A 22,624-nucleotide genomic window follows, 5' to 3' on the forward strand; every position below is an offset into this window, starting at 1 on the left:
GATCGCTGGGATGTTATGTTGTCTATCTCCTGTTTTAGGTTTGTAACTGATTTTGCCAGTTCTTCAATGGTTAATAAAATTAGATCCAATGAGTGTTTGTTCAAGATCTGCTTCCATCTAATTACAAAATCTTTATTCTCTTTGCAGAGCGTCTGTCTGAGATAAATCCTTAGTCCTCTTGGAATCGGTTTACATTTATAGTATTACGCAAGAGTTGTTGCGTGCAATTTTTGAGATATCTCTCGCATGATAAGTCGTTCTAGTTTTTGGATTAAGCGTTCCGGATTTTCGTCAGTGTTTTTTTCTTGGCTGGTATCTTTTATAAGACATAGAATTCTTGTTGCCTCTTATCTGAAAAGGCCAAAGTTGTGGCTGCCTTATCTGTCAAAGCACTGATTGTGGAGAATGACATTCTAGGATTTTAGGGTGGTAGTGTGTTTTCTTGGTACCAACCCGTAAAGGCAAACAAGAAAAAGTAAACACCACACCAAGCACACCGTTTTGTGGACAATGTTTGTTTTTGTTTCAGAAAAAATATAGGGTAATTAGGTCTAATGTAAAGGTAGATATAGGTGCGGGGAGAGGTGCTCAGCCTTGGTATCTAGGCTGGAAAGTAAGTCAAAGAAAAAGTGATTACCTAAATAGGAAAACTATGTCCCCTGCATACTGTCAATGAGGCCTGAGCCTAAATGTTTAGGAATACGAAGGATAAGTAACTATTCAGGACTCCCATTGGGGGTAAAATCCAAACAGATTACAGCATTCTATTTAATTATGTATACATTTTTTAGACATTTCTAACACATTGACTTCAAGGCAAACTACGACATAAAATTATGCTTGACAACTTTGAGATAAATTTGCAATATACAGTCTTTTATTTACACAAATGATGTAAGTTGGCCCAACGCGTTTCAAGTTTATATCACTCTTCATCATGGGCATACATTTGTTTTCACATACATTTCTATGAAAAAAGGAAACCTTTTTAAACTATTCACTGATAATATAAAAAAAATCAAAAATTAGGGTTATATTTACTCAAAAACATATACATTTTGTCAATTTCCAAGGATTGTAATTTTTGTTCACAAGGTAAGTAGTAGACTTGGGAAAATCTATCCTGGATCTCAATTGGTTACATCTAGCCTATATCTACAGGACTAAAAAAAAAAAAAACGAAAAGCCATAATTGCAGTGTGGTGATCACAGTAGGTTTAATATTGAAAAGATATTTATATATTTACGATGCTTACCAAAAAAGCACAGGAAAATTAACTGGTGGTTCTTCCGGTCAATTGGAGAACAGTTGTGGTGTTTAGCCTATCTACATAGGTTAAATAGAGTAATTTACCCGACCTATTAAGGTAACAAATGTGTGTCCAATTTAATGAGTCTAGATGATTATTAACCACAGTGTTATTTTGGAATTACATTACACCATCTTACCCTGTCTTGGTTCTTAAGAAGATTTAGGTATCCCAGGCGACAGAGAAGGAAAATATTCTGGTTTTGCTCCTTTATCTCAGTTGGTAGGTATTGTTTAGCTAATTCCTGTCCAGGTGTGTACCCCAGTGCGGAAGGCTTAAACAGGGGTTAAGGGTAGAGCGATTTAGGCTTGCAGCTAGCTAATATTAAGATCCTTTAGCCAAGTTAAAATGTTGTTACACTTGGGGGGGCGCTGTTGCGCTGAAGCAAGATGGCTGCCTGATTGCAGTGCTCCGGACGGAGAGAGCGAATGATCCTCGCTTTTATGCATTTAACTACATCTGATCGCTAGAATACTGCTGGAGCCTCCTCTGGAACCTTTCCGCCGCGCTCCTGTGAAAAACCGCAGTAAAACACGCTCTGGGAGCCGCAACTACGCGTCCTGCTCAGTTTGGGGCTGCTGCCGCCTGCTCTCCCCGCCCCGCAGCACCAGAGTCCACGGCTCTTATCCACCTGAGAGCGCGGCATGACGGGCCGCTGTGGGGGAGGGGTGTGACGTCCCCGAGACCTTCCGAACTGCTTTGGACGGCGGGAGGCCCCCTTATTCTTCACGCCACCCTTGTTACAACCTGCCTTGGACTCCCAACCCCCTCCTGTGTGCGGCCTGCTGCCTACATCATCGGCATCCAGCGGCTTCGAGTCTCCTGCGCCGCCTGCCTGGATACCGCGGTTGTCCCCTCTGCCTGCGTGCCGTCTGCCTGACCCCCCTGTCAACCCCTCGTCGAGAACACCGAATCGAGCACGCTACAAGGCAGGGGGTGCAGGTGGGCGGATGCGAATGGATCTGGCGGTCCTTGCGGCCGGCCCCTACTGCTGCTTGCGCACCTCGTGACCCACCTCCCTCAACCCCCGCTGTGGCTGCCATTGAACTGATTTCTACAAACTTCTGTATTGAAACCTGCGTGTCACGGGGCCAGTTCACTCTTGGTGCCACTGGCCTCAACCTCTGCATTCACTGGCCTATGCGGACAGTCTTTTTCCTGCTGATTGCCACACCCTAATGAAACAGTTTGGGACACGGGCCCTCTGATTCCCTACGCCCGGAGAGCAAACCCACGCCTGGACAGCTGCGCAATCCCAACTCATTGAACTGAACCTCAGCTCAGGGTGCGCTGCTGGGCTTGTACCACATACTCTTATTGCTAAAATAGGCAGAGGCCCCATAGCCCCCACTGCCATTACTGGAGGAACCTCCACCTGTTTCATCCCTCTAGGTGCGTGTCCCTCAAGACCTCGGACTCATAGAGCTGTGACAGCGCCCACTCCTTAGCGGTCCGGTGTGTTGTATCAATGCCTCTGGCTGGCTGGAATTCGCCTCGCTGGGGTTGCGCTCTCTTGTTAGCACCCTTTGGAATCCCTATAGCCCTACTTCCACCGTCACCATGACAAAGGGTGCTGGCACTGGAAAGAAAGCAAAACTTGCTCAATAAGTTTGCCAAGACACTGTCCAAGTCGACGCCTGATCCCCCCAGAAGAGGCGGCCTCTACACCCTCGCCTTTCGATGACTTGCAGAGGATGCTGGAATACATGCGGGAAGGATTTACCGCACTGCACTCTAAATTGGACGATATGAACGGTACGATCTCTTCTATAAAAGCCCATATGGAAAGAACAGACAGCCGGGTCGCTGAGATTGAAACCAGAGTCGGCACGGCAAGACCGCGGACCGCAGTTTCCACACTTGTCGAATCACAGCGGTAGAAAAGGACGACGACCTCGAATCCCGCTCTAGACGGAATAACCTGCGTATTGTTGGCATCCCCGAGGACAACATCAAGGAGCCCATGGAGGACTATGTGGAACGTATCCTTTTAACAATACTAGACACCCCCGAAGCTCTCCTCACACTTCGCGGTTGAAAGGGCACATCACTCTCTCACTGCTAAGCCGAGGCCGGGTGCGCCTTCCGGATCCATCATCGCCAGGATCCTTAATTTCCGCGACCGTGATGCCTTGCTTCGAACGGCCAGAGCCAAGGGGGAACTACACCTTGGGTCGGCAAGAATTCATCTCTACCCTGATTTTTCTGTCACTGTGCAGCAGGAGCGCAAGACCTCCGCGATTTAGGAGTCAAGTACTCCATGCTCTTCCCTGCGAAGTTGAGGATTGAACACTCAATCAAACTTTTTTCTTCACTATCCCTGAAGAGGCATCGAAATTCATCGATGAACACTTTCCCGGGTGACCCTCCCCCTTCCACTGCATAGGTTAAGACTCAAGATGACCCCTGCTCGCTCCTATATCAGTTATGCTGCCACAACTGGCCAAGCTGATTGTGGTACCCATCCTCCTATAAAAACTCTCAACCACCAGTTTTGCTCTTATTGCCCCGTCGCTCCTTGGCAATGCTATCATTGGCTGTTCGCACGGCCTCACTGTTTCTGAGCAGCTTTGACACCCGGACGAGATCCCGGCTTGGAGACTATCCCACTACCAGTTTCGAGACTCCGGGCCTGGTCGCTTGGATTATGCATCCACCTGAACCCTTTCTCGGCTCACTGCTCACCCTTGTGGCGGCACACCGGGGCCCACTGCTGGCACTCTTGGCCCTGGCTGTTTTCATTCTATCATGTCGAGGCCCTGCTGCTCCCCTGCGCCAATACTCTGTATTCCACTTACTACTGCTGCATTGCTTATTATCCTTACGCTCTCCCCGGTTTGGTGCGCCATCGCTAGACTACGTACAGCCCCCCATGCGCAGATGCCTAGCACTCTGTTTTTGTTGTTGATTGGTTTGGGTCTCATCCCTCTGGTTGGGGAGGGTTGTGGGAGGGTGGGTAGGGGGGTGTAGTTATGGTTAAAAATGACTTGTCGACCACTAGGGGCACCATATGCTCCACAGCACTACATCTTACATACAATGGCAGAGATCCGCTCACTCCCGGATCGTTGGACTTCCTCATATGGCAACCTATTTGCTGAGACTGAACTAACATCCCTACACGAATGGCGAGTGATGACCTGACTTTCATGAGTTGGAATGTCCGTGGCTTGGGCAATCACAAAAAGATACGCCAGATACAACTACACGTTGAGCGCCATGGTGTCAAAATTCTTTGTCTCCAAGAAACCCATGCTCGCTCCGAGCAATGTGAACGGTTCGCTAAGCAATGGGGCTCTCAAAGATATTATACTAACTACTCCACCCAAAGCCGCGGCACTCTCACTCTAATACACAGAAGCTTGAAGTTTGTGTGCAGTCACTCACGTGTGGACCCCCTTGGTAGATATGTCTTGATCGTGGGCACGCTCCAATACCAGGAGGTAGCCATCCTAAACGTTTACGCCCCAAATGTCGATGACCCTGATTTCTATTTACACCTAGCCTCCGTCTTTGAAAGCTTTCCCTTGATTCCGATTATATGGGGAGGTGACTTTAACACTATATTGGATGTTACCCTAGACAGGTCAGGCTCGCAACCTCGCCAGCTCTCCAAGGCGGCCTATACCATTCTCACAACACTCCCTCGACTGTCACTGGTTGATCCCTGGCGGTTAATGTTCTCCGAATCCCGCATGTATTCATTCTACTCCTCAGTCCACAATTCACACTCTAGAATAGACAGATGGCTTATAACTGACATGCTAGTCAGGTCCCTATCCCACCAGGCTATCCTCCCCAGAACACTATTGGACCACTCTCCGGTTGTCATCTCGTTGAACTGGGGCCATGATACCGACAGACCGCGACACTGGAGGATGAGTTCCCATGCACTTCTCGATCAGGTCTTTGCTGCTGAGCTTGAATCATCCATTGAAGCGTTCTTTGAGATCAGTACTGGGTCGGTGACAACACACGCTACGCTCTGGGAATCATTTAAGTTATATACGAGGGGAATCGCCATTTCCAAGGGATGTGGCATTCTTAAAGAGATCCGCGCAGACATCTCCAATAGCGAATCATCCCTGGCTAATCTCGAGGCCCAATATGCTCTCAATCACTCTCCAACCACGCTTTCGGCATTGGGCTCGGGACTAGATAACTTTCGTGAACTCGCGGAATGGGAGATCAAATTCCTGGACTCCCCCCACTTGGCAAGGAGATATGGCGAGGGTGAACGCCCTGGCCGTGTGCTAGCGAGGCTGCTTCGTCACGAATTCGGTGCCCCTAATATCCCATCCATAACGAGACCGGACGGATCCATGGCCATGTCCCCACAAGACATTAACGCAGAATTTCTGTCCTCCTACTCCTCCCTGTACTCTGAAGCTGATGGTCCCCCCATGTCAGAAATCGATTCCCTTTTGGATTCTCTCCCTCTCTCTGTCCTGTCCGAAGAGGCTGGTATCTCCTTGGAGAGACCCATCACTCCCGAGGAGCTCACCGAAGCCATTGAATCATTAGCATCTGGCAAAGCCCCTGACCCCGACGGGCTCCCCATGGAATTTTATAAGCAATTTAAGTCACTTCTGGTCCCACATATGTTGTCCCTCTGGGAGGAATCATGTGAAAAAGGTATACTTCCTCATCTCCCTACAGGAGGCACTGATTACAGTCCTTCTCAAACCGGGCAAGCCCCCCTCCCAATGTGGTTCATATCGGCCCCTCTCACTGATTAACAGTGATATTAAAATATACGCTAAACTCCTAGCTAACTGTCTAGCCCCAATTATGCCACACATTATTCACCCTGACCAGGCAGGATTTGTCCCCGGTAGTCCACATCCCTAAATTTAAGAAGACTCTTTAACATGATCAGCAGGGTCAATCCCACCACGCAGGCGGTGGCAGCCACCCTAGACATGCAGAAGGCTTTCGACTCAGTGTTGTGGAAATATTTATGGCGAGTTCTCGAGAAATGTAAATTTGGTCTCAACTTCCTGACCTGGGTAAAGTTACTCTACACCGCTCCCTCAGCTAGAGTCCGCACTGAGGACAGATGCTCCACCCCCTAGCCGACATCATCTCCCTCTATGCAGACGACGCTCTCCTATACATTCGCTCACCAGAGACCAATCTTGCCCCTATCAAAGCAGACGTTGCCCGGTTCGGTGACATATCGGGATTGAAGGTAAACTGTTCCAAATCTTCTTTATTTCTACTCACAGACTCTACACGACCCCTCTCGGATTTAATGGGCTTCACGTGGTCTCAATCGAGTATCGCCTACCTGGGGGTCGAAGTGTCCCGTCATACCGCGAAGCTGCGCGAAGACAATTACTTGAAATATCTGTCAAACCTGACCATTAAAACATCCAGTTGGACTAGGCTCCCTATTTCACTAGCAGGTAGGATTGGAATACACAAAATGGTAGTATTACCCCAACTCCTGTATCGTTTCACCAATCTACCTATATGGCCAGGAGACGCATTCTTCAAGTCACTACGCCACATATGTAACAGCTTCCTCTGGCACTCAGGCGCAGTCTGACTTAAACTCTCCACGCTGACTACCCCTAAGGCATTGGGCGGATTCGGTGCTCCAGACCTCACTAGGTATTGGGTGGTGGCTCAATCCCAATTGGTTCAACACCACCGATTCCCTCCCCCCCCCCCAACATGTCCGACTGGAGAGGCTCACTGTTTCCGATCGAGTCCTTGGCTCCCTCATCCTCAAACCTATACCATCCAACCCCGACTCTTCAGACCCCGTGGCTACCACATCCTTGGCGCTTACTAAACTCTGGGCTTTGGTTGACACACCGCACCCATTCCATGGAGACCTACCGCTGTGGAACTTCTTCCCTGACGTCCCACCTGTCCCGCAATCTATCGTTACCCGCTGGGCTGACGCTGGCTTCCTAACACTTCGCGACGTATACGACCAGGGCAACTTAGAGTGGTCGGACCTCCCTCCGTCCCTCAAGCGCCGGCCCGCTGCATGGCTACAATACTCCTTCCTTCGGAGGAACCTCAAATCCAGATGCCCCGATTTCCCTACACTACCACCTGACGAACCCATAGTTACAGAACTCTGCTCCTATTTATCCTTTAGAGGTAAAGTGTCAAGACTATACTCCCTTTTGCAGGCTAGGGCAGCCCCTTCCTTTGCTAAGTTGAAGCGCAGTTGGGAGGTGGACCTGGAGGTGGAGATCACTGACGAAAAGGTGGTCCCGAATGTGCGCTCACACTCAAGATGTGTCTTAGAACTCGAAATTCAAGCTCATACAATTTAAGATCCTGCATAGATATCATACACCTAAAAGATTACACTGTATGTTCGCTGACACCCCCTCCAACTGCACCAGGTGCGGCATAGAACAAGCATTTTACATTCACATGATCTGGCACTGCCCTCACCTTACCCAGTTCTGGTCCTCCATCTGCGCCACGTTATCAGACATACTGGAACACACGATTGCCCCCACCCCGTTACACTGTCTCTTTCATGACTTTCCCTAGCTGGGCCGTAGATCAAAGAACTGGCGTGCTGCATGCTTCTGGCAGCCCGTTGCATACTATTATGCTGGCTCCGGGCTAGGGCATCAGTGCACTCACAATGGCTTAGATCGGTCACGTGGGCACACGACACCGAGGAGACCTGGAGCACTGTGCAACATCCACATGCAAGGCCAAGGGACATCTGGCGACGGTTCCGTGACTACATGGCCTCCTCGTTCTCCTCACCAGACTCTGCTCACTCCTCTCCTATATGTTCATCATAATGTGATTGCCATGCTATTTGTATGCTTTTTGTGGTTCAAATGCTGATACCTCGATTGTTCCCTCTTCCCCCCCTACTCTCCACAGATAATTTGATGTATATTGCTAAAATGTATGCTTTCCTTTATTGCTGTTGCCGCTGTGTGGTCGCTCCTTCCAAGTATGTTGTCAAGTCAAACAATAAAAAGAGTTTAAAAAAAAAAAATGTTACACTTACTCAGGATAAACAAAATGCTGGTCCAAGTGGAGAATTAGCCGGTCAGTAATTCTTGGTAGAGAAGTTTTCTTCAAGGGTGTTCTACTTTATGATTCTGCATAAGTAAAAGATAATAATTTCCCTGTTGGAAAAAAAAAACTGTTTATTAAAAATGTATCTCAAAGTTGTCGAGCATAATTTTGTGGCGTAGTTTGCCTTGAAGTCAATGTGTTAGAAATGTCTAAAAGAAATGTTCTACATAATGAAATAGAAGGCTGTAATCTGTTTGGATGTTACCCCCAATGGGAGTCCTGAATAGTTACTTATCCTTCGTATTCCTAAACTACATTTAGACTCAAGCCGCATTGACAGTGTGCAGGGGACGTAGTTTTCCTATTTAGGAAATCACTTGTTCTTTGAACACAGGTGGATACCTTGAGCTGGTAGGTTTAGTGCTCCAAAGTTGAAGGTGTGTCAGATGGTTCTTTTGGAGATATTCAACCTTTGGCATACCCTACAAGAGGATTTGTTTGCCTCCAGTGCCAACATGAAGTGTGAAATTGAAGAATCTGGTTTCATCAGGTATGCAGAGATGACGCAGGAAACTTATGTATATAAAAGGAAAGTAGGGTTTATTTTACAGGGCTAGTTGGGTGAAGGGAGGTAGGAGCTAGGTATAACACAGCCTCTGTAATTCAGATCTCCCATCCTGTGTCCCCACTGACAGTCCTTGAACCTTCATGCCCCATGAGGTTCCAGGCTACATCTTCACATTCCACTGGCTGCACCAGTGCACTTAACACAAACCAGATACTACATATCCCCTCTCTTTCACAAAGAGACACACTACCAACACCAAACCAGGCTCTCAGATCCACACATCAAACAACCACCAGACAAACCAAGCACTTTCCAAAACCATCTCGGCGTAACTAACATTCCACAACAACCTGAAAACTCAGAACTCTCACTCCCGAGTCTTCCAACTGCCACCTGCAAGGACAAACCTCAACTGAACTACACTACACTCCACCACCTTCTCATCTTACACACCTTCCTCTCTGCCTACCACACAGAGACTTGGCCCTGCCACTGTTGCGCTCATCTGGTATCCACAGGGATGCCCGTATGCCCTGGTTGCCGGGTTCCCCCCGGATGTGCTCAATTTGGGAAGATGTCTTCTATGGCAGATGGGCCTCAAAACACAGCAGGACTGGACTTAGGCACAGATTTCGTTTCCTCCCACCAGCCTCTTGGACTCGACCTGATAGCCCCTCCTCATCTTGTTATGATGTCTGGCGTGCTCTCCTTCCTGCTTTCTGCGCAGGGGCACGTATTTTTCTGCGGGTTAAAGCGACTGAGTTAACTTCACTGGTGCCAACCCATTCAAGTGTCTTTAAGGAGGTAAGTTCGATTATAGCAGTCTCTGAAGGCCTTTGCTTTTTCTTTCGTGCTATTAATGTCTTTCCCTGATTGTTTCCCCCTTAGGTGTGCAGTGGTTCGCTGAGTGCGCTGCTTGGGTCAAGCTCCCGCCGGGATTTATGGATGCGGAGCGTATGAAGAAAGGTAGGTTCAGCGCGAAGTGCGGCGCGCTAATGTCTTTTTGGGCTAACCTTTATTCTTTATTCCTTTTCAGGTCGCAATGGTCTTTCTGGGCGTGCAATGATTTCCGGAGCGGAACCGGCCAAGATGTGCCCAGCCAGGTGAGGTGGTTATGGTTACTGCTGTGATTGCTGTGAGTAACCTGTTTAACGTTGTCCCTTTTTCTCTCTCCCCTCCAGGTGCTTTGTTCCGGTGCGTGCGTGATGTCCTGAAGATGCTGCCAACGGGAAGACCATGAGCAGCCGGGGTCGAAGGATGGAAATCTGCAGGTAAGCTGGGACTGCTAATGCTGTTCTTTTGTCTCCTCTGCAGGTCTGCGATTCCAGGAACGCAGAGTGCTGGTCTCTGAACACGATGAGCGTCACACTGCTGGCTGCAGAATAAAGCGAAGCACGTTCTTTAGCTTGGGTGTGGTTTATATAGCCTACTCCTGTAAAGTAGTCCAGGTAAAGTAGCCCGGGCTACCACACCCTAAAACTCTGCACCGCACAGTCTGGTTCTTAGGGACTAGACTGTGTGGGTGTTTCCATGTTGGCTGCAGGTCCCATTCCAACTGACTCCAGGAGAGTCCCTGGTGATAATGAAAGGCCCTTGGAGCCCCAAATGAACCCTGAGTCCTAACCCTACCTGGCATGTGACCATGGGGTTCTGGGTCACGGGTCGTGACAGCCACGCCCACAGCACACATGCATACACACACGCAATCAACCGAGCAACTTCACTAACACTCAAATACAATCTAAAACACACATCACTTGTCCTCACACAGAACCACCACTCATTCACACTACCAGAAACATGTCATTTGCACTACCCCCAAAGAAACATTTAAAAGTGAGAAAAGGGAGAAGATACAAACTCAACAAAGAACACTTTAACTGCACAGACCAGCTCAGAAAGACCACACAGGGAATTGATCAGAAACCCCCATGGCGTCGCGATCTTACTAACGGAATGCATTCACCAAGGCTAGCATTAGGCGCATTTCCAAATTTCCAATTTGCCGGATCATACAAATCACAAACACATCCATGTACTACTTCATGGTTCATAAATAACCACCACGCCCGAACATCATATCCAATCACTTCACTAACTATATGGGCTTCGAGGGGATTGTGTCCGACCTATTCCACATCTCTGACAGTAATGTCCACAGCTGTGCTGATTCGGAAATTTTTTCGCTGTCGGTGTCATACGTCGATGATGTTGATACGCTGTCCCTCGAGGGCCTCCGTCAAGAGCCAATGTCACCGGATGTTATATGTAGGACGCACGACGCCCGTAGCCTCGGTTCCGTTTTTTCTGCGAACTTGTTCGCTTCGGAATCTCGGCATGCCTTGGTTCTTCTCCAGTTCAATCGCTTCTTCTAACTTGGATATATTGCGAATATGTCTTCGTCTTCTTCTACCCCGAGGTCGGGTTTCGAGAAGTGTCGAGACTGCGGTTCCAAAATGTCCCCGACGGACCCGCTTGACGTCTGCCTCTGGTGCCTTGGTGAGAGCCACGCCACCGACGACTGTGATGAATGCCAGTCCTTGACGGCGAAGGCCTTGTGGGAGCGGAAGAAGTTGTCTGTAGGTAGGGTTTCCAAACCGTGTAAGTCGAAATCTGCTGTGCTTTCAACCGACGATTGGTTGTGTGACTCTCTGCGTCGGCGTGAGTCCAGGGGGTCTCGTTCTCGTAGTTGGTCCCGCCATTCCATTGCCTCTTATAGGCACTCTCGAAAGAGCAGTCACCAGTCGCCTTCCCCGTCCTCATCAGAGGATTCCGCCAGACGGCGGGTAGCTTGTCCCAACAAGCATTAATCTCCGGCGGAATGGGGCGCATTCCGCAAGGAGATGATGGTGATTTTCGAATCTCAGGGCAGCCTTCCGTCCGCGCCTTCGAGAGAAGCCGGCAAGGAACGAGCTAGGGCCACCGCTCACATGCCTTCGGGCTCGGGCGGTTGGTGCGATCATCGGGAGCCGTAGAGGTCTCGATCGGACTAGGTTGATCGCCATAGCCGTGCCAGGTCCAGCTCCCGGTCCTCAACGCCCTCGAGACCATCTGAGCCTGTGAGGCCTTATAAGAAGGCATCGGTGCCGTGTCAGTCGAGGGACTCTCTCGAGGCTCCGGCTCCGAGGAAGTCGTCGACGCCATCGGCACCGAGGCCGTCGAAGGACAAGCTCGGGGCTCCGGCCTGGAAGCCGTTGTCGTAGTCATAGGCGCCTCGCTCGACGTTGACGCCTATTTCAGCTGCGCCCTTGATGCCTTTTGTGGAGAATTTGCCAGAGGTACCCACCCCGGATGATGGTGGAACCACCGAGGAAGGCCCTCAGTAAATCAGTGAGGCCTGTGTTTGAGCCTTTTTCTGTACCCTCGTCCAGGGATTTATTCCAGCTTTTGGATTACATTTCAGAGGTGGAACAAGGGTCAGATGAGGAGGGGTTTGTACCTCCTGAGGTTCCTGATGACCTGTTGACTGGTCACAGCCAGATTTAAGACCTGCGTCAGTCCTTACATGACGCTAGTGGTCTGGATACCTCCCCGGAGGTTGAGTTTGGCAGGCCTGAGTCTGGTACACATGCAGAGTCCTCGTACAGGCGTCTCATGTCGAGGGTGACTGAGTACTTGGGGCGGTCTGCTCAACCTGTGGATTTTCTGCAGGATGACCAGACAGATATATTGGACCAAGGTCGACCCACTGACCCGGAGCTGCCATTTCATATGGCCTTACAAAGAAGGGTGGCGGCGGCTTGGACTGCTCCGGAGAGAGTCCCGGCAGTGAATAAGTCGCTACCGAAAAAATACCATCCGGCCAGTGGCGACCCCTGCTACTTGTCTACGCACCCCACTCTGGAGAGTTTGCTGGTGCAGGCGGCTACGGTCCCAGCAAAGCAGGCTGCGTACCCTACCATGCCTCCGGATAGGGACAACAATCGCTTTGACGGTTGGGTGAAGAAAGTGTTTTCATCTGGGGGAATGGCTTTAAAGGCAGCCAACTCCGTTTGTGCCTTGGCAAGATTCACTCACATTCTGTGGAATTGTCTTTGGCGGCTGAACATATTCCCGAATGGGAGGAACGGGATGGTTTTCTTGCCCTCGTTCAGGATGGCAAGGATGCCATGTGTGAATCCGTTCAGTCGGGTCTGGACATGGCAGACTGTGTCAGCCGATCCATGGCGGTGAGCACCGTGATGCGCAGGTTTGCGTGGTTGCGGAAGTCAGGGTTTGCTCCTGATTTGCAGTCCCGGCTTCTCAACATGCCCTTTGATGGTGTTCATCTTTTGGGCAGCAAGGCTGACGAGAGCCTTGAGAGGTTGCAGACCTCCAAAGCTGCAGCGAAGTCGTTCTACTGGAACTGAAGTGACTCCATCTTGTTTACTTTTTCGAGGATCCCGTGCAGTACAGGGGTCTCCCGACGTCCTCCCTCTTGTCCCCACGACGGAGGTGCAGGAACAATGAGATCTGCAGGAAGTGCCAGGAACCAACGACTTCAGCTGCATTTGTTCATTCATATTAAGGTACTGTGCCAACCCGCTTGAGAGAACGCCACTCTAGCAGTGAAAGTTTGTGCAACTTTCCCAACTTGCAGGCCTAATCAGCTTGTGATCCAACATATGATTCTTTTTCGCCTAACCTACTTCTAGGAATTTTTGAAAATACTTTACAGTTTGATACCAGAACTGCTCTTTCCTACCCAGAACGCTAGCCCATTGACTTTGGCCTAGGCCTATTGACTTGAATTGAACTCTTCTGGTGAACTGGAACTATTTGCACTGTCTAACAAGTATATGTGATCTATTCTACTTACCTTGACCCTTTTGCTCACTTCTAAGCAACTGAATTACTATTTTGCTCCTATTTCAGGGGTGCTCAAACCGTCTCAAAATCGTAGAGTTTTGTATTGAAGTGTATTGATATATAATAAGTTGCCTCCTTCTAGTGAAATGTTTTCTAAATGATTGTGTAATAAATTAATAAGCGTTTTACCAAGAAACCTTGAGTATAAGTGTCTACCTGAACCACTGTGATTGAAAGACATCTGTGTAACCTCTTGTACTGCTCACATTCACTCTTGAGCTAAGCCTGGCTGCTCAGCTCGCTACCAAAAAAGTGTGGTACCGACTTATACCAAAGGTTGGTTTTGCTTACACCTGTAGTCCTAATTGTATGTGGTGGTCCCAAAGGGTACTGCATGCAATTCTGCCTAACAGCAGCCAAGCCAGTCTGTCTTTGTCGAGGCTTGGCAGAGCTGGCAGAAGACCCTTGATAACCCCTTACCCTGTCCTGGAGACCCTGTGTCAGGAGAGTGCAACTGTGGAAATGTGGTAGAAGGAAATAACGGTGCATGGAAAGCAGTCAAAAGCATTATGTATAGATGAGAGAGATATCGCTTTAGGGATGAGGGATGAGGGATAGTTGTGCACAGCAGGAGGGAAATACTTTTTTTAGAAAGGAATTATTTCAGCGTAGAGTCAAACTGGTATCCTCTTGTAGAGGCAAGTGAGAGGTACCATCTGGGGGGAAGAGGAGATTACAGACCTTGGAGGACAAGTTTGATGGCAAGAGGAGAAAAGAGAAGGCTTGGAAGAAAAATTGAGGATTACAACAATGGACATATACCGTCAGAGGTGGATGTATCAGTTGAAGGAGGATGCAAGAGATACTCCAAGAGAGAAAAAAGACTGAAGAACATCTGGAGAGGGGGGATACAGAACCAGGTTAGTCCAGGGGAAGCTTTATGGGCGAGACATGGCTGTGCCAGGGGACATGAAGGACATCCCAGCAGTAGTCTGGGCAGAAAGGGGCCTGAAGAGACCCTTGCAGCAGGGGGAGAACAGAGCCACACTTAGCCACCAAAACCTGCCCGGGCATACTAGTTCCCCCTGAAAGCGACACCCTTGGGACCAACCTATCAGGAAAACATTGTTGGCCTACAAGAAGAGTTTCTGTACAAGCTCCCTTGGAGGCAGCAAGCAGGATCACCCCAAACATCTGACTTCCTAAGAGACTTGGGTCTCTGGCTGGAGAAAGTCTATGCCTGAAGCCACAGGTAGGTGGACAAGAAAATCCCCACCGGTCAAACTTGTAGGACCAATGACTTTTTCCTTGTGGAGTAAACCTTTTTATTTAAATCTTTATCTTTTGTTAGGACTTGGATGACCTTTAAGAACACTTCGCTTTTCACCCATCTCGTTTCCTGATTTGGTTGGTTTGTTTCTGTATGGTGAGACTGAACATTTCTTTGACTGGCTGCAACTGGACCAAGAGTGCAATTCTCTTCGGTTGACCTACTGTCGGGCGGGGGGGCGGGGTTTGGTTTTTGTTGGTGGGGAGGGGGTGCGGAAATGGCCTCTACCCGCCCCCCCCTTCATTGCTCCCGGGCGCTTAGAGACATTAAAATTAGACTCTTTTAGACACCATCTCCCTGACACTTTGTTTTCGTTTTGACACCATCCTGATATTTGCTGATTTAGTTTGTACTAAAAGTCTAATAAAAATCTTATGGTGTCCGAGTCTCAAGTCTGGGAGCACAGTGACACGATAACGTTCTACCAGCCTGTCGCATATTCTAAAATACCAAAACGAATTACTTGCTGGGAATTGATGAATACTTATTTAAATTGTTGTTTTGTGTCCTTTAGAGGCTACCTCACTGTTCTTATTGCACTGTTTCTAAAACTAGAAGTTACCTGTACTGTAGTGTTTTCTTTTATGCACAAACTATATTTTCAACAATATACTTTGTGATCATTCCATTGTGTGCCTATTTATGTGCCAGCTGTACCTCATCAAAACCCTTTCCCCTCCTTGAAGTCAGTTAAAATGTAATGAAAGCCCGATTCACCACCAACTTCGTCTGCGTCCTCTCACCAGTGGCCATTTGTAAAATCTCCCTAACTCATACATTAGATGATCATGATAGTCAGCATAGTGGTGGCAATAGTGCTCCCTGCCGAGAGGATAGCTCATGGGCAACGCATATGTCTTGGAATGTCATAGCAATGCTGGTTTGAATCTCCGGCCTGCTATTTGGCGTATCAGGAAGTCGTTTCCTTTTCCATTTGCAAGAGGATCATGTAACCGTGCATAGATTTGCCATGAAGGGTGACAAAAGGGTGGGCTGTGAAGGGTGTAGATCGGAGCGATTCTGGCTGGGTGGGTTTGGCAAGTGTGGTTTTACAGGGTGTGAAGCAGTTCCTTGAATAGGAGGCTTTTGATTCATTTTCGTAATTCCACAAGTGTAGAGCTAAGTCTGGTGCTGATGGTTATGAGATTGCAGAGATTCCTGAGCACAGGCAGACCTTGTGACTGCTTTTCACACAGACAGTTGTGCATTTTTTAGCAGTTGTTCATTTTTTTTATCATTAATTGTTTAATGCTTTTTTTTAACAGCTGCTGTTCCTGGGTATCAACAATCGACGGAAATGTTGAACGTGCATGCTACACAGTTTCACATCCATGCCATAGATAGTAACAACAAAGAGCTTAGACTGGAGGATAAAGGTAAGTGTTGACATACCTTCAGTTTCAATGGAAAACAATTAAGCAATGTTATGTTGCATATACATTAGTTACCAACCAGCTTGAAGGTGACCAAGCAATGCTTCTCTTGCAAACATACCAATGCCTTTGTCTCATTTCTCATAATTGCCCGAGTGTTTTTGTTGTTGTTTTTATTAGGGTGTGTATTTGTTTCATAAGCTATTGCTGTCTTTGGTTCTCAACCTCTGGCTGGGGCATTAAGTGTTTGTGTTTGACCTGCAGGTGATTCTCCACTGGATCTGACGGAAGATTGCTCCCTTGCTTTAGTCTGGAAGAACAATGACCGTTTGAAGGAGTTTGTGCTGGTAGAATCTAAGGAGCTAGAGTGTGTGGAAGATCCTGGATCTGCCAGCGATGCTGCTCGGGCAGGTCACTTCACTCTAGAACAGTGCCTCAATCTGTTCACAAAGCCAGAGGTCTTGGCTCCTGAAGAAGCCTGGTAAGAGTAGAAATGAAGGAGAGAACCTACATTTTCGAAATGCATAGCTTTTATTGTTGTGGTGAAAGTCGTGAGGTTGAAAGTCCTTAGCTCTGCCTCTGGTGAGAGGTTCTAAACCTGTTTTTGTGTTTTCTCCTGAGCTATCAGCCTTTTATGCAGGTCATTAAAGTCAAGGCCTTATCTGCAACATGACTTTGATGTATCCCCCGAAAGCTCCCAAGTTTAGGTTGTCATAAAGTCACTTCATTCACTGTGCCAGGAACCTCACACAGTTGATTTCATGGTTTCTACTGGTTGATGGCAAAGTATCATTTTTTTTTTTAAATAAGCAACTTCATGCTGCATCCAGATCAGAGCTCTGCATGGCACCAATGCTTAAAAAAGAAATCTAGGGTTGCATCCTACAGCTTAGTCTTTGTTAGGCAAGATTGTATACAGTACCCAGTGGGAGACTGCACCAGCCTTGTCCTCTTGGCAATAGTTAACCCAACCTTTGGTATAAGCATGTATACGCATGTACTACACAAGTTGGTAGAGTAACTGAGCAGTCAGGCTTATCTCAAGAGGGGTCAGTGTGAGCTGTAGGGTTGCAACAATGACAAGTATCCAATTAACACTTACACTCAAGGTTTCTTGATCAAACAGTTATTAATTTAACAGTCAGTTCAGAAAGACATCTTTAGAAAGGAGCAGATATGTACCAGTTAAATATAATTCAAAATACACTGTTTCAATAAATCAGTAGATGCCCATTTAGGCTGGTACACAGATACTTCCTACACCCTGTGGTGACTTCAATAACTATGACACTGTGGGCATTGATATATCACTGGTACGTTTAGAGCAAGAAGAGAGGAATGGCAGAAAGTCTAAATGAGAGCCAGCGCTTGACCCAATGAAAATTATTTATGATGGGCAAAGTGTGGGTTGCCTGCTAAGTTCACCACAGTAAGAAGTACTATTAACAAAAAAATATTTTTGCTTTCATACTGTGCACTTGATCACAAGAGTCACTGCAATATTTGCATCAATTTAATTGAAACAGGCCAGCCTGACATGTTTTTCGAGCTGCAAAGCTCTTCCTCTGAGGCTTTGAAATCCTTGTCAATAATGCTTAGTACAATTGAGTTATTGTTAATTTTGCCGATTATGCAATTCATTATGATGGGCTCCGTACACGGCCTTCACACGGAAACGCTGTCCACAACCAATTAGAGGGACATTATTTTGCAATACCGTGCAAGGTTGGATAAACCGAACAGAAATGTTTTATCCACTACAAACAGGTTTCTTTAGAGGCCTAGGTACAACGGTTAACATCCTGTTACTAAGTGCACTAAAAGCTAAAGTTAAAGGAGGCAAACCACGGCTGCACTTAATATTCATTGACTTGGTTCAAGCCTTCGACCGGGTAGACTTGGAAATCTTGTGGGAAAAGATTGAAAATCGAAATTGCCCAAGTTCAATTATGGGTCCAATAAGAGCGTTGTACTCCAAAACATCAATAAAGGTGAGACTCAACAGAGCAGGAGATCTATCAAGAGAAATTCTAACTGCTCGGGGGGGGGGGTAAAACAGGGCTGCCCCCTGGTGCCTGCTCTCTATATCTTGTACACATCGGACTTTATGAACACCCAGACTTCGATTAGATCCTTTCCCCCATCTTTTGGAAATGAGAAAATTTCGAGACTGATCTACGCCGATATTATTTTAATAGATCAGACGGAAGTGGGTCTTCAGAGACAGTTGAACAACCTTCTTGTTTACTTGGAAAAAAGCAAACTAGAACTAAATAAATCAAAAACAAAAGTAATGTCTTTTGAAAAAGGAGGAAATGCAAAATAAATCATCAAGATCACTGTAGACGGAACACAACTTGAGAAAGTAACGAACTTTAAATACTTGGGAATTATATTGAACAACAGCTGGGTAGAACTCCCGATGCAGGAACATCTGCTTGAGAAACTTAAATCCCTGATCACCCAATCGAAAATGATAACTGAAGGTTTGTGCGGTTTTCAGTTCTCCCCATTGTGAATTTCTACAGGGCCAAAGTTGTTCTGACAATAACTTATGGCGTTGAAGCAATGCCGGGATTGCCTCCAAACTTATGGCCAAAACTCGAAGGGCATTTCTGGCGAGAAGTTTTAAATCTGCCTAATTCTACTCCCATGGTGGCGATAAGAAGAGAACTAAGTTTAACTTCAATGAAAGTCCTAGTGGCACGAAACCCTCTGATGTTTGTTTTTTTTAAAAAACATTTTATTGATTTATAAACACAACCAAACAGTACAAACCACACAAAAAGTACATATTCCAACAGGTTCATCTCAACTACAAATCACTACTTCCCTCAACCCACACCCCTATACGAGTCTAATGATTTGAACATTGTTTCCTCAACCTGTGGTACAGTCATCAACCACAGGATCCGCCGGGTCCTCTATAGACCCAAATAGTTCAGCTATCAATAGTTTCCAGGCCATCGGGGACAGTCTCTTCACCCCCACCCCTGCTACTCGCGTTTTGCCATGCCATGGTTTCTGCCTCCGCCCATTTTTGTAGATCTCTCCACCACACCTTAACATTTGGCATGTGGCACTTCTTCCATCCCATGGCAATTCTCCTTTTAGCAAGCACATAAGCCAGATCCCTTAATTTACTCACATGTTTGAGCTTATGTGACCTTGGGAACTCACCCAGCAAACAGGCCCACTCTGTATCCACTACGATCTTGACCCCCTTTTTATCCAGACTCCCTTTCACTTCCCTCCAAAAGCGTTCTATAACCGGGCATGACCAGAACATGTGCACCATGCCCGCGTTCTCCTCATCACACTTAGGGCATGCTTGCCGTCCCGTGTTTGCAAATTGCGATATCCTCCTACGCGTCATGTATGCCCTGTGCGTTATATACAGTTGAATCTGTTTCAGTCTAGCATTTCTGGACACTTTTTTATGATATCCCTGTACCCGTTCCCCATCCCATCCTCCATTGGGGCCCCCACTTCCGTTTCCCAATCTAGTCTCAACTGTGTGACCTCCTTCCACACTTTGTGCATCAGAATTTCGTATAGTCTAGAAATCTCGTGGCCACAATCAGCAATCTTATATATCGTATCTATGGTGGCATCTGCTGCCTCTTCAAACACAGTTTCAGGCCATGCTCTCTTGATGCACTGTGTCATTCTATGATATGTAATGTACTGGCCCTCGTGTAACCAAGTTTCTTCTCGCAGCTGTTCAAAGGTGATGCCGGAGCCCTCCCTCCAAATGTCTCCCATTGTTGCCACCCCAACCGGTTCCCAATGATACCCGAGTATCCTGCGTAGCTGCACATCTGTGCCCGTTATTGTAACCAAGGGTATCTGTGGAGGGCATGGGGTCGGGTTTCCCATCATCTGGCATGCCCTGCGCCACATTTTCCACCCCAATACCATCATTTTAGGGCGCTCTATCATTTCCGCCCTGGGTACCCACATCATCTCTTTCAAATAAAAGGGAGCACAATCTCGCCCAAACAGCCTAAATTCTGAGGTCTCCTCATCAGAGAGCCATTTGGCTACATACTGTAGCTGGCTTGCCACATAGTACACTTCATAGTTGGGCAGTTTTATCCCTCCTTTGTCATGGAAGTTCTGTAGCTTCCATAACGCCACTCTGTTTCGTGTGTCGTGCCATAAGAAGTCTCTACACATGCTATTCAATTTGGTGAAGAACCTCCGGGGAATAAGGAACGGTATGTTCCCAAAATAGTGAAGGAGCCTTGGCAGGACCACCATCTTGAGCATTGCCCCCCCGGCCCATTATTGCCAAGGGTAGTTTTGCTCAAAATTGCATGCACTTCTCAATGCTTTTGATGGCTACTTCTGTATTGTATTTATGCTCATCTTCCACGGTATGGTAAATATTTATTCCCAGGTAGCGGAATGTGCTAATCGTCCACGGCACTTGCAATACAGGTAGTCGCTCCAGTGGTGTCCCCATATACCCCCTAGTGGGAACATGCTGGACTTCTGGGGGTTTACTGCTATTTCAGACAACACAGCGTTTCTCTCCATAACCTCTAAGATGTACTGGAGATTTTCTTCAGGGAATCGCAAGTACAGCAGCATGTCGTCTGCATAATAGGGATATTAGCTGTCATTCTCCTTTCACCTCAATGCATTTAGTGTCATATTGTTGCCTCAAGTATACTGCCAGGGGCTCCAGGGCCAGTATGTAGAGCATAGGAGACCACGGGCATCCCTGTCTGGTACCTCTGCTGAGTTGCCACCTTCCCGATATCACAAAACCTGTCTTTACTCTAGCCAGTGGTTTAATATAGAATATTTTAGCCCACCTTACATATCCAGGCCTAAGCCCATACCTCTCTAAGGCCGCGAGCAGCCATGGCCATTTGACAGAATCAAGGTCTTAATTTCACCCAAAGACACAATCGCCATTTCATCATCTATCTCACTGCCACACTCGATTATCCTCTGGAGTCTTCTATGGTTATTGGTAATATTCCTGTGTGGGACGTAGCCCGTTTGATCAGGGTGTATTAATTTGCCAATAACCCTCTTCAGTCTATTTGCTAAAACAGCAGTCAATATCTTCCTGTCTTGATTCAGCATCGATAAAGGCCCGTAGGAGCCGCAACTGTATCCGGGTTTATTAGGTTTGGGGAGCGTTACTATAATAGCCTCTCTTAACGACTCTGGCAGGCTTCCCGTCTCGAATGCTTCGTTGAGCGTCTCTAACAGAGGGGGGAGAACCTCATCCATGTATGCCTTGTAAAACTCGCTTGGGAGTCCATCTGCCCCAGGGGCTCTGCTAGTGGGCAGCTGCTTCACCACCTCACCTAATTCTTCCAAGGTAATCGGGGCATCTAGCTCCTCTCTCTCTCTCTCTCTCTCTTCCACACTTACTTTGGGCAACCCTATATCAACCAGCGTTTCGCCCATCTCAACGCTGCTACTTCCCCCATCGTCACCATATAGTACCTTTATAATAATCCACAAACGCTTGGTTAACTCCCTCCTGGGTATCTTCGACACTACCGTCTTCTCTCTCTATGGTCCTGATTGTAACTCTGGGGGTCTCTCTTTTATATAACCACGCCAAAGCCCTCCCAGGTTTATCCCCTCCCGCATGCTGTCTCTCTACGTATTTTTTATAGTTAAGGTTACACAATCTATCCCAACATTCTGTACATTTTTGCTGTAGCCTGAGTCAATTCTCTGCTGTGCCCTCTCCGCCCCCTAAAGCTCCTTCAAGTCCTTCCGCCGCCTTCTCTAATTTAGCCAAAATCTCACCTTGTAGCCCTCTAGATTTAGCTATAGCTGCCCCCCCCCTCACCACAACCTTGAAAGCCTCCCATTATGTTCCTGCCGAGTCCACACTCCCAGTATTCATTTCAAAATAATTTACAATCTCCTCCATCAGGTCCTCCCTAAAAAAGGGGTCTCTCAGCGCTTCCGCTCGTAGGCGCCATGTCGGGATCCTTGCTCTCGGGGGGCGGTATTGCCATTCAAGAATCAGGGGCGAGTGGTCCGTAAGGACCCTAGCTTTATAATCTATTCGTATAATCTCTGCTACCATTTCGGATGACGTGAAGATATAGTCCAGCCTCGTGGATAACTTCTGTGGGGCAGAGTAATGTAAGTACTGTCTCTTCTGGGAGTGTATCATTCTCCAAGCGTCTTCCATGCCAAACTCTTTCAGCAATAACTGAAACGCTTTAGCGGCAGGGGTAGGTCTATCCGTCTTTCCATCTGA

General features: G+C 47.5%; 1 protein-coding gene across 3 annotated transcripts in view; it reads left to right on the top strand.

Moving 5' to 3' along the window:
• USP19 (ubiquitin specific peptidase 19) overlaps positions 1-22,624 on the top strand; it is a 1,845,650-nt gene that overhangs the window by 1,238,910 nt on the left and 584,116 nt on the right. For all 3 annotated transcript variants that reach the window (XM_069643288.1, XM_069643289.1, XM_069643291.1), the window contains exons 21-22: positions 16,273-16,383; positions 16,645-16,861. In XM_069643288.1, the coding sequence (XP_069499389.1) occupies positions 16,273-16,383; positions 16,645-16,861 (328 nt within the window). The remainder of the gene's footprint in view (positions 1-16,272; positions 16,384-16,644; positions 16,862-22,624) is intronic.

This window comes from Ambystoma mexicanum, chromosome 2p, assembly GCF_040938575.1.
Source record: "Ambystoma mexicanum isolate Mex_15411 chromosome 2p, UKY_AmexF1_1, whole genome shotgun sequence".
In the NCBI taxonomy this organism is placed as follows: Eukaryota; Metazoa; Chordata; class Amphibia; order Caudata; family Ambystomatidae; genus Ambystoma; species Ambystoma mexicanum.